General features: G+C 41.9%; 2 protein-coding genes across 4 annotated transcripts in view; both read right to left on the bottom strand.

The window, feature by feature from the left end:
* Positions 1–3,849, bottom strand: part of atp2b2 (ATPase plasma membrane Ca2+ transporting 2) — a 334,512-nt gene extending 330,663 nt beyond the window's left edge. For all 3 annotated transcript variants that reach the window (XM_079510385.1, XM_079510382.1, XM_079510384.1), the window contains exons 1-2: positions 3,749–3,849; positions 2,782–2,920 (exon numbers count right to left, since the gene is read on the bottom strand). The gene's annotated coding sequence lies outside the window, so the exon portion shown is untranslated. The remainder of the gene's footprint in view (positions 1–2,781; positions 2,921–3,748) is intronic.
* A 5,195-nt stretch (positions 3,850–9,044) lies between these two features.
* Positions 9,045–12,228, bottom strand: part of iars1 (isoleucyl-tRNA synthetase 1) — a 133,029-nt gene continuing 129,845 nt past the window's right edge. The window contains exons 32-34 of the mRNA XM_079510400.1: positions 11,647–11,793; positions 10,939–11,091; positions 9,045–9,488 (exon numbers count right to left, since the gene is read on the bottom strand). Coding sequence (XP_079366526.1) covers positions 9,406–9,488; positions 10,939–11,091; positions 11,647–11,793 — 383 coding nt within the window. The 3' untranslated portion in view covers positions 9,045–9,405. The remainder of the gene's footprint in view (positions 9,489–10,938; positions 11,092–11,646; positions 11,794–12,228) is intronic.

Genomic DNA, 12,228 nt, shown 5'->3' with positions numbered 1-12,228 from the left:
CGGACTCCCCAAAAGGTCAATCGCCTTCAACTAGTTCGTCAGACTCAAGTGTTCGTCGACTACCTTTTTCCACTGACGAAAACTAAATGGAAACTAAATGAAAACTACCGGTAAGCTATGACGACTAAAACTAAGACTAAATATACTGACAATTTCGTCAACAAATAAAAACTAGACTAAAATGTTAGGAAGGGACTAGTGGACAAGAGCCATTTTGCATTTGGTTGCATGCTGAAAATAGCAGATCTACAAGCTCACGTTTTCAGCATGTAAAATCAGTCATTACGACGGCATCAAGGCCCGCCAAAATACATTTTAGTCGACTAAATCAACTGTAGATGTAAAACTAAAATCTAAATTTGCTGCCAAAAACACTACTGTACTGGTTACCAGTCGTGTTCAGAATTGATTTTAAAGTTAACTTGTTTGTTTTTAAATCACTAAAGGGCCTGGCACCTGTCTATATTTCTGACCTCTTGTCCCCTCACATACCTTCCCATAATCTTAGATCAGCAGACAAAGTTTTACTTGACCCCCCCCCCCCCCACCTCCCCAACACAAAGCTGGTGACAGGGGCAGCTCCTCCCCTGGCCACCAGACGGTGCTCTTCAGCAGGCAGGGGACTCGGTCGCCTTGCCTGTACTCCCAGAGTGGGTCAACGGGGCAAAACTTACGCGCAAAGGCCCAAATGGTGCCAAAATGTACTGGCCGCCCTGAGAGTATGGAGGGTTCCAAATGGACCCTTTAGCCTACAGGTCTGAGGTCTGTAACTCTCAGAGTGTATACAAATGGAACCAAATGGAATTGGTTCCATTTTGTACTACTTGTGATGTCTCCGGGTAAAATTCTCTACAGTCAGTGAAATTTGCAGGTAAGAAAAGTTTATTTAGCCTATAAATAATAATAGCTTGAAATTTGCTGTGAAATGTTGAAGGCCTAGTTCATTTCGGCACGGCCCGCCACTGATTGAACACAGGATAAAATCACTAGGTTTCAATTGTAGGCAATATTATATTTGATTTTATATTTACACTTATGAGGTGCCAATCATATTTTTTAATGAAGGAATAAGTACCGCATTTTAAAAGCCCACCTAAATTGTGAGTGGAAGTGGAACATGTTTCTGTCAGCATGTCACACTATAGTATAGTACGTAAATCTCTAAATCCAGACTCGACCTTTCTCTCCATATGATTTAAAAATGATAGACACTTTACCATTGCTCTGGCGACTTGACAAGTCCTGCACAGAAGCAGAGTCAGACCTATAGAACTTATAGAAGTGTCCACAACCACAACCACTTGTGAGCTTGTAGAGTGGCTATATTTTCGAGGTATATAATAAATGTCATGTTATATTGTAGGCTAATAAAAGTTCACACGCGCGCATTGTCGGCATGCACGCAGTGACAAATGCAGTCAAGGGTGCGCCCTTTATTACCTAAACAGGAGAGAGCCATATGCGCATGGCGACCCACTGTATACTTTCTTCTCACCATTCACACACACCTCTCTCTCTCTCTGCACCCCCTCTCTCTCCCCTTCATGACCATGACCATGAAATGGAGAGCAAAATACAGTATGGAAATATAGTTTCACATGGCTATGCACACACCACACAGACTTGTTGTTGCAGGTGTAGGCTACTGCAATGGCATTTGGCCTGGGTCCTTATTGGTAGGTTAATATCCACAGTTTATCTGTAGCGGTCCACAATTAACCTATATATTGTTCAAGCTTCGCACTCGGCACCAATACAAATGAAATCACCAGTCCGCACTGACTGGACTAGTAGGCGGATATATTTATTATTGGATGCAGCAGAGCAGAGCCTTTGCTCGCTGCAGTTGATGCAACACATGATACGTTGTTGTAAAGTTGTTAACAGTGATATATAAACATGAACAATTGGATAGATATCATATCCGTGTAGTTTCCATGCAGGCACAAGCTGCATTTCTCACCTAATTATAGTAAAAATGATATGCGCTAATAAGCGGTGACATCATCGTTTCTCAAAAGCTCTGTGTCGCATGACTACACAGAGCCACTGATCCGGATATTTTCGAAAATATTCACTTATTTATCCGTTTCCAAAAACCTCAGTTTGAGTGGCCGAAAACGCCGTTTGCGTGTGGCTGAAAGGCCCAAACGCACACCAAAAAAATGCGTTTAGCAAAAGATCCATATACGTGTAGCTTGGGCCTAAAACTAGACTAATACTAAGACAATCCAGGTGACTAAAATGTGACTAAATTAAAACTATTCTGACTAAAATAGAAATTTGCTGTCAAAAACAACACTGCTTTGAACGGTACTGTACAGCATTAGCAGACAGATTGGGTAGCAGCAACAGTGTGTATGTGCCATTGACGCATCTCATTAGTGAGGTGAGGTGGATATTTTTGACAGTCAGTCTCAGGGCCGATTCATACTCCTATTTTACCGCTGTAGTGCCGAAATGATTTCGGCTCGTCAGAAAGTTTCAGTAGCACCGAAGAGCCGACTTTAGGACGGTCCCCGCCCCCGAACCTCAAATGACGTCACATTGTAGGCTCTACAGAACCGAACCGACTTTTATTCGGCTCTAAAATAGGAGTATGAATCGCGCCTCAGTCGCCTCCGTTGGAAATAAATAACCACAAAAGAACATGTCTAAAAGCAAGGCTCACAACTTGTTGTACAACTGTTTGTACACCACCGACGACAACAAAACAGATGAGAAATAATGTAATAAATTAGTGAACATAACATTTTATGGTGTTCTTGTATCATATCCTACCTCTGTGTCCGCTGACTGTGGACTGTATTGTAGGGAGAGCAGAGCAGGCGCATTGGGGCGAAGATGGCATTTAGGAGGTGGGTGATTACTACTATTCGTTGCCATTTCAGCCTTTACAGGATTTGTCCTCTTTTTTTTCCTGAAAGAGGGCATGTTCAGCTGTCAGAAAAACATTTTGTCCAGCTTAATGCATTATTCCAATTATGTCCATATCCATTATTTGCACAGTGGGGACGCATTAAAACATAATATGCTACTTTCTGAAAGTCATGTAGCTAGAGAAATAGGCGGGGGACATTTACAGGGTTAGCGTAATAGCTGGGTGGGGGCAGGGGGACAGTACGTCAGGGACAAAATTGATTTCAAGATTTTAGGCATTAAAAATATATTTATTAGTAACATTTGGTGAGAATGAATAAGAATTCGAAAGTTTGTTTGAATTTGAAGTTCAATAAATATTATGGGGGATATGGCTTTTTTTTTTTAAATCTCTACTCAAATCAATACTTTTATATTTATTTCACTCTGAGATACTTTTTTCTGATAGAAAAGCTTTAATAGTAGGTAGTATGATAATCTTTTTGGAATTCGTGTTTTTGCTTATTTTACACAAGATATGCTAGCTCAGTGGTTCCCAAAGTGGGGTCGAGGGACCCCCAGGGCTCCGTGAGGGAGTTCCAGGGGGTCACCAGCAAAATTACATGTTGGACCAAATGGACCCTTGTGGGTCTGTAACTCTGAGAGTGTACAAATGGAACCATTTTGTTCCATTTGTACACTCTCAGAGTTAAATTTACATTGATTTTACTGAAACATAGCTACACACTAAATTAAGCTGGGTGGTTTCCTGACATGTTTGAGAAAGTCAGTGTTGAGATTGAGAAGTTAATATGCAGACTTCTTTACAGGCACTTTAAGTTTAAGGCGAGCATACAAAACATAAATAGGCTAAATCAACTTTTCTTACCTGACAGATTTTGTTTCGCGTTCATATCGTTACCGTTCTGTTCATCACAGCTGTCGAGTCAGGCTACAAATTGGAGGACGAACTAAACGTATAGTAGCTTGATAGTCACAGATGTTTTCAATTAGCCTACATTACACACACACTCATGAACAGTGTGACCCCGAGTGGCTGAGTGCAGTCTGGGCAATGTATTCCACATCCACGATGCTGGTGTGTGTGTGTGTGTGTGTGTGTGTGTGTGTGATATAAGTCAGAAGAAATTTGTGGAAAAAGTGGCACATATTGTAGTCCTTTGTCTTTATTTGGAATTGTCTATGAGTGTATGAGTAGTTTTGATGATGTCCATGTCTTTTATTGTATTTATTTTTCTTTGCGTTTTACCATGTAGCTACAGTAGGGTAAGTACTGATGTGAAGTAGCCTATACTTTCTCAGTGGTTCCCAAACGTTTTCATGTCAAGGACCCCCAAATTGACACTAATTAGCCCCGCAGACCCCATTTGAAAAGACATGACAGGGACCTCCATAAGAGAATGTTTTTACGGCTCTAGCAGTGATTCTCAACCTGTTTAATTTCAAGGACCCCCAGTTTGACATGCATTAGTCTACAGACCCCATTTAATGTAATTTCTATCTCTGGGACCAATTTATATTGTAAATTCAATGTTAATTTAACTCTGAGTTAACAGACCCATAAAAGTCCATTTGGTTCCAAACTATCGTTTAGCTGGGGACCCCCTGGAACTCCCTCAGGTACCCCCTGGGGGTCCCCGGACCCCACTTTGAGAACCACTGCTTTATCCACTGCAGCGCACCGCACATAACAAAGATGAATGGGTATAGTGTGTGCCTGTCACTTTACTTAGCACATTGTGTGCGGTGAGTGTGTCTATCAGCAGATGGCTCGGCTGACCCAGAGTACCCACACTGACACCTGCGCCATGCAGCAGGACCAGATGGGAGATGGAGGGATGAAGGTCAGAGGAGAGGAGAGGAGGGCACCAGGATGACGATGGGACATGGATGCCACTGTTGTTTTTGGCAGCAAATTTTGATTTTAGTCATAGTCATAGTCTCTTGAATAGTTTATTGAGTTTTAGTCACCTGGAATGTCTTAGTGTTAGTCTAGTTTTAGTCGACTAAATATCATTGGATTTTAGTCGACTAAATCTACAGTTGATTTAGTCGACATAAATGAATTTTGGCGTGCCTTGATGGCATCTTAATCTGTTTTTACACTTGCTGAAAATAGCTGATCTACAAGCTCACAACGCGTCGCAGCGCGACACGTTGTGAGTTTGTAGATCTGCCTGGAACAACATGTTTTCAGATGGGGGTCGGCGGCCAAATACAGATAATTCTAGGGGTCCTTGACATGAAATGGTTTGAGAACCGCTGACACAGAAACATATTTTTCAAGAAAACTATCAGGATTTAGAAGACATTTGTAGAATTGGCCCTCAGTCCAAAATGGGTTAACAAAGTTGGATAGCAGTTAACATTATGCAGATTAGTGCACATGCACATTGATGATGCTCTTGAATATCTCTGCTGTCATGAAGAAAACACCTAATATTTTATTTTTCAGGAAATTAAAAATATACTTTTTTTTCAGGAAATGAGGAAAACCTTATATTGAAACCAAAGCAATATTGCCTCAAAGTTGGTTTTGTGATTATATATTTCCAATTACTTCCATGAGAGGGGGAGAGATAAGTTACAAGTTGCTTTAGCAGTTGGAGACTCCAATGGAGTTAAGAGGTTTTGTCCAAAACGCTTTTTTATAGCTCCTACTTTTCATTGGTTCAATATTTTCGAAATAACACACAGAAGTAAAGGGTGTTTAATAGCACTGATTTATGCAAAAAAAAGGGAGTTAGGTGGTTTCCTCCCGACAGCAACAGTGTTATTCTCTCCTTGCTCGCTCTTCCTTTGTTTAATTTCTTAATTATGTTTTTTAATCACTATTCTACAGTATGCTGCAGCATTGTCTGAATAAAATAAGTTTTATCCTTATGTACCTCTACACCAGTGGTTCCCATACTTTTTCATGTCAAGAACCCCCAAATTGACACTAATTAGCCCGCGGACCCCCATTAGAAAAGACATGCCAGGGACCCCCATAAGAGAATATGTTTACGGCTCTAGCAGTGATTCTCAACCCGTTTAATCTTAATCTTAATTTTCAGGCCTGTTGATAACTCTAGTTTTCGGCTGCCAGGTGCAGCTACACTAATAACTTTGGGGCAGAGTTTGAATGGACAGGTATCAGTCAAAAGGGAGACATCGAAGAGGAAGGATGGATGGATGGGGAAGGATCAACATATGGAATGTCAGAACAAGTCAGCTCCATATATGGATTTAATCTAAGGGTTTGAGGTCAGATGACATCAGGGATCTCCATCCCTGATGATGTCACGTGATGTCACGTGCTCCACCCCTGAAGACGTCACGTGATGCCCGACCAACACACAAACTGACGGGAAATGCACGATTCCATATTTAATTTAATTACCTTCGGTAATTCAATGTTAAAAACCACACCCACAGCTGCTGCTATGCCCTAGAGTAGACTTGTGTTGTTGAAATGTATCAACAATGTATCCAAAATGGCCGATCTACAAGCTTGAGCTTGTGGATCAGCCAGCAAGGCTATAATTGCATTGTCTTTATTTTCGAATAGGCAAGTAAAGTAGCCTTGCCTGTGTGTTCCAATGCCAATCTTCTAAATTTAAGAAATTAAAAGAGAACATTGTCGCATTTTCAACACAACCCCCTTTAAACAACTATACACCGTACAGAATTATCTTGTAAACAATCTTCAATACAATTCAAACTAAAAGTTGACGAGGATAAATGTGTGTTAACCCATTCTAGGCGGGAACCCCTTTTGGTGTTTTAAGCATTATGTTATACTTTAGCTAATGAAAAATAGCAGGTCTGCTATTTTTTTTAAAGATCCGGTATGCTCCACTACACCATAGTGGCGATAAATCCCAAGAGAACACAGTGAAGAGCACTACAGTCTGCGGTCTTCTTCCTACATGTCCAGATGGGAATGTTGTTCTCTGCGCAACAGTGCCCCCAACAGGTGGTTCCTACATCTCTGCTTGTTCTGCTTGGCCCAGTTGTCACCGTCTGTCTGGCAGTGCATGGTCCAGCGCTCCTTGGCTGGTACCAGGCGGTGTAAGGCTGCAGCAATCCCACTGAAACCAACATCCACAAACACTGGCCCTGGCTTGGTTCAGTAAACTTCACTGTTAAAATAAAAAAAAGTTTTGTAGGCCTATATATAATCATCAACGTAAATAGAACAGGAACCCGTTTTGGTGTTTTAATCATTAGCCTATACTTTAGTTATTGAAAAATAGCAGATCTACAAGCTCATAGCGTGGCACCGAGTGCCGCGTTACGATCTTGTAGATCTGATATTTTTTTTTAAATCGTGAAAATGTGCCTGAAATCTTTGAATATATGTTACAGAGTGAACATTTTTAACTCAAATCTTTGCTTCTGGGGGGTCCCTGGAACAACATATTTTCAGATGGGTGTCAGTGGCCAATTATTACATATAATCTTTGGGGTCCTTGACATGAAATATTGATTACCACTGATACAGAAACATGCAGTTTTTCAGAAAACTGTCATGATTTAGAAGACATCTTTTTAATTTAGACATCAGGCATAAATGGGTTAAGAGTATTTAATGGACTGGACCATGGTTAAGATTTGCCATGGGTTTAGGTTTTTGCATTCACACAAAGTATACTGTACTGTATACTATACAGGTACTTAACTGTATGCAGTGGCATATCATCAACGGCAGGGCGTGATGCAGGGCGTGATGCAGGCTATTTAGGACGTGCGCCCAATCCAAAACACATTTTTTATGGGTGCCTTTGTTTTTGTTTCCTGCATTATGTTTTTAATCAGTTTCAAAACATTTTCAAAAAATATTTTTCATGAATTAAAAACGAAATTCAATGATTTATTTCGGTAATTTCAGAAATAAATCAAATAAATCAAATCTGGTCATCATGGCTTAGTTTTTATGTAGTTTTCGTCAGTGAAAAAAGGTAGTCGAAGGTAGTTTCGTCATAGTATTAGTCGAGGAAAACAACACTGTTGTCCACGAGCTTCAGTTGTCCAACTTGTCCAGGAATCTGCTTCCTATGCTATGGCCCTCAGGACTTTCTACGAGTGAACACAGCAACAGAGCAAGGACTCACCCGCCAAATTCAAGGGCGGGCAAACACAATGAGTCCCCATGTAAAGTTTCCCAAATACGGATAGTCACAAAGTACTCTGAACAAAATTAACTTAACTTATTAAGGAGACGGCCTTGATGGAACATGAAGGGCATCATTAGCATTCCAAAGGGAAAGAACCTTCAGAAGTTCAGATGCAGCGTTTCATGTTATTAGTGGAGATGGGCTGAGTCAAGGGGCAGTTCAGGACTGCTACTGTTGAATATGTTCTTGACTTCTTGTGCAAGAACAGTGAAAATAGCAGTTAACACTCTGGTCGGCCAAGACGGAGGTCTCCGTCCTATTAAATGTGACTAAATTTGACTGAGGGGCTGCCATTGGATTTCTTTTTTAATTTACGTTTTTTTTCCATGTCATATGAAAGCAGGGAATCATTAGCCTGTAAACCAGACAAATCTGCCACAGGAAAAAAAATAATCATGGGGAGATTGGTCATGGGGAGATTGGTCTGGCACCCACAGAGTTGTGGGTGACCAATCAGAGCTCACTATTCAAAGTGAGACTTTTCTTTGCGGTGTTGGAGTCCGTTTGTAACCGTCCTTTGGAAATAAATCTTTCACACTGAAGTTCAAATGCCTCACATCATCCAATTGCCTTCAAAGGCGTATGAAGAAATGGCAAACCTGACCTGCCCTGGTTGAGACCTGTGCCCCGAGGGGCACTTTTTCTAGTTTATATATTTGTTTGTATTCAGACAGGCAGCAATGGGTAAAACGCTCCCCAAAGAAATGTAGTCTCTGTGACACACCTAGGGGCCACATCTGCATTCAAAGATTTTCCTAGAAGCTTTGTCATTGGTCGATTTGCCTGTCTACTTCCTGATTGGTTAGTCATTTCGACCAGGTTTTTTTTCGACCACTGACAAAGCTTCTAGGAAAATCTTTGAATGCAGATTTGCGGCCCCTAGATGTGTTCAATTACATCTATTATGTCCATTAACTGACATGTTATACAGTACCGTAGGTGCAGTCATGTGACTTCACCCACCTACTGTAGATTATACGACAGAAAATAATGCTCTGTTGAGAAAATAATATTCAACACACTTTTTTTGGGACAGTTCAATGTTGTTTTAATTTAACAAATTAAAACCAAAAGGGATAACAAACCTTCTCCTCTAACAAATTAACTTTGCAAATTATGCATACCGTGACCTGACTGACAATGCAATCTGCTTCCCGGCCTACAGCACTTGCAACTTTCCTCTCGTTTCACAATATTAGCAAATATTGTGAAATGAAGTGTGATTGAAAACAGTAAATGAAGATATGTAACCTCAGGAGTCTGGATGTACTGTATATCCTCCCCAGAGAACAAATAAATGCCTCAACAGTATACCGCAGTAGGGTAAGGTAAGTGTTTTGTCTCTGGAGGGGGGAGGTCTGTAGGTTTATGCCTCAGCGGTGGTGGGGAGAGCTCTCACATAGATGGTTGTGGTGTCCAGACACTTCACGGAGGCATCGGCTGGAAGCTCTGGAAACAAAATAAACAACATGAAAGGTTACATGTTTGTTAAGAGTGTAGGCCGAGGATGATATCGTTGCTGCCCTCGGAGCCGCACTCAGAGCCGCGCTATGAGCTTGTAGATCTGCTATTTTTCAATAGCTAAAGTATAACATAATGCTTAAAACACCAAAAGGGGTACCCACCCCAAAATGGGTTAAAAACATATTGAACCAATGAAAGGTATTAAAAAGCGCTTCGGGACAAAACCTCTTAACTCCATTGGACCCTCAAACTGTCTGCTAAACGAGCTAACTCCACCACCTCTCCCCACTCTCATGGAAGTGATTGAATTGAATGAGATTTGGGGCTGGGACATTAATTGATTATTATTGATATTATTTCTTTTTTTTACCCAACATCAGTTTAAGAGTTAAGCCCCACCCTCTACGTATCCGTGATAGTCCCCCTCTGCAATCACCACACCTGTTTGCATGAGTCACCTGTTGTTTTTTGCTTCACAAACAAAAATTAAAAACGGACATCTCATCTCTGTGTAGCTCCAGAACACAGAGAGGCAACATAGGACTGCTATTACAAGTAAGACGCGCAAAGCGAACACAGCTCGTAAATTGCGTAGTTCTACAGCTGCCGACGTTACGAGGTTGGGACTCCTCCGACGCTAAAACGACCTGACCGGAGGAGGCTATCTGTACGCCTCTGTCCGTGACGTGATTTACCAGCTCCCGTTTTAACTGGAGCCTCCGTTAGTGCTAGTTAACCCTGACCTCTCGCTGACCCTCGGTGAAGGACTTAATGGCACACTCGGCCCTGCGACCTGGCAGCTCCGTATGGGAATACGGCGGACCGTACCTCCGGTGGACCCGTTACAGATATGGTACATATGCAGCAGTCCATTTGGTTCCGTTTGTACACTCTGAGTTAAATTGACATTGATTTTACAATATAAATTGGGGGTCCCAGAGATAGGGGTCTTTAAATGGGGGTCTGGCTGTAGCCTAATGCGTGTGAAACTGGGAGGTCTATGAAAATAATATGTTTCGGAATCACTGCTAGAGACGTAAAACATCCTCTCATATGGATGGGGGTCCCTGGCATATCTCTTCATTCAAATGGGGGGGTCTGCAGCCTAATAAATGTCGATTGGGTGGTCCTTGACATGAAAGTTTGAGAACCACTGGACTAGACTAGGGCGGCGGTGGCTCAGGGGTAGAGTGGCTGGATGGTAACCGCAAGGTTGCCAGTTCGAACCCTGTGGGCTCCCCCAGAGTTAGTGTCCTTGAGCAAGACGCTGAACCCCAAATTGCTCCTGATGTGCTGGTTGGTGCCTTGCAGGGTTTCTGCTGCCATCGGTGTGTCAATGTGTGTGTGAATGGGTGAATGTAATGCACAATCTATGTAAAGCGCCTTGAATAAAGGCGCTATATAAATGCACCATTTACACTGTTTCTTCTCTTACCCTGAGTAAGGTCCTGGTTCAGGTAGAGTTTGAGCCGTCTGTTGCGGAGGCCAAACACCTTGGCGGTCTCGGCCAGCAGGGCGGCGTGCCCCAGCCCGTTGTGACCCAGAGGGTTCTCCAGGAGCAGGGTGGCGACCTCTCCGGTCAGGCACTCTGAAGAGGAACAAACAACAAGAAATCAGAGAACAGACCAGTGTTGTTTTCGTCGACTAAAAACTATGACGAAAACAAATGTTCGTCGACTACCTTTTTTTCACAGAAGAAAACTAAATGGAAACTAAATGAAAACTAAGCTATGGTGACTAAAACTATGACAAAATATACTGTCGATTTTTGTCAAGAAATAAAAACTAGACTAAAATTAGGAAGGAACTAGTGGACAAGAGATCCAGTATAAGTCATTTTACACATGGTTGCATGCTGAAAATAGCCGTTGTGAGCTATTTTCAGCGTAAAAATCAGTCATTACGACAGCATCAAAGCCCGCCAAAATACATTTTAGTCGACTAAATCAACTGTAGGTTTAGTCGACAAAAACCTTATGATATTTAGTTGACTAAAACTAGACTGAACACTAAAACATTCCGGGTGACTAAAACTAAATGAAAACGTTTCAAGAGACTAATGACATGATAGAAATTTGCTGCCAAAAACACAGAGTAAAAGTACCTCAGAATTGTAATTAAGAGTAAATGTAGTGGTGGTTACCGGCTGGCTGTGTGTCGCAGAGCAGCAGGTTGACATAGGGACACAGCAGGCCGTCTGGAGTGGGGGCGGAGCTAGGGGTGGAGCCTGGTGATGTCACTGATAGAGTGGTACCACTGAGAGCCTGAATGTCTGTTGCATTTTTCAACTCTGAGGTGAACATGTGCACACACACACACACACACACACACACACACACACACACACACACACACACACACACACACACACACACACACACACACACACACACACACACACACACACACACACACACACACACACACACACACACACACACACACACACACACACGCACACACACACACACACACACACAGAGATCAGTTTTGTACACTAGCATTAGCTACTTCTTCAATCACTGTGACCTCGATTCTTTATTTTGGTTTGTACTTAAAAGTGTGTGGCCACAGATGCATAGTTCATTTTGACCTCAAGTAGGAAATACTTTTCCGTATTACCGTAAGTGCTTACATAACACAAACACATAAGCGGAATGAAACAAAACACAGGATTTGTAAGAACAGAGGGGTTTCACAAAAGAGACAGGGGACAGATCTGGTG

Source organism: Electrona antarctica (assembly GCF_951216825.1).
Source record: "Electrona antarctica genome assembly, chromosome: 9".
NCBI classification, from domain to species: domain Eukaryota; kingdom Metazoa; phylum Chordata; class Actinopteri; order Myctophiformes; family Myctophidae; genus Electrona; species Electrona antarctica.
The sequence above is the reverse complement of the archived record's forward strand: the minus strand, read 5'-3'. Positions and strand labels throughout refer to the sequence as shown.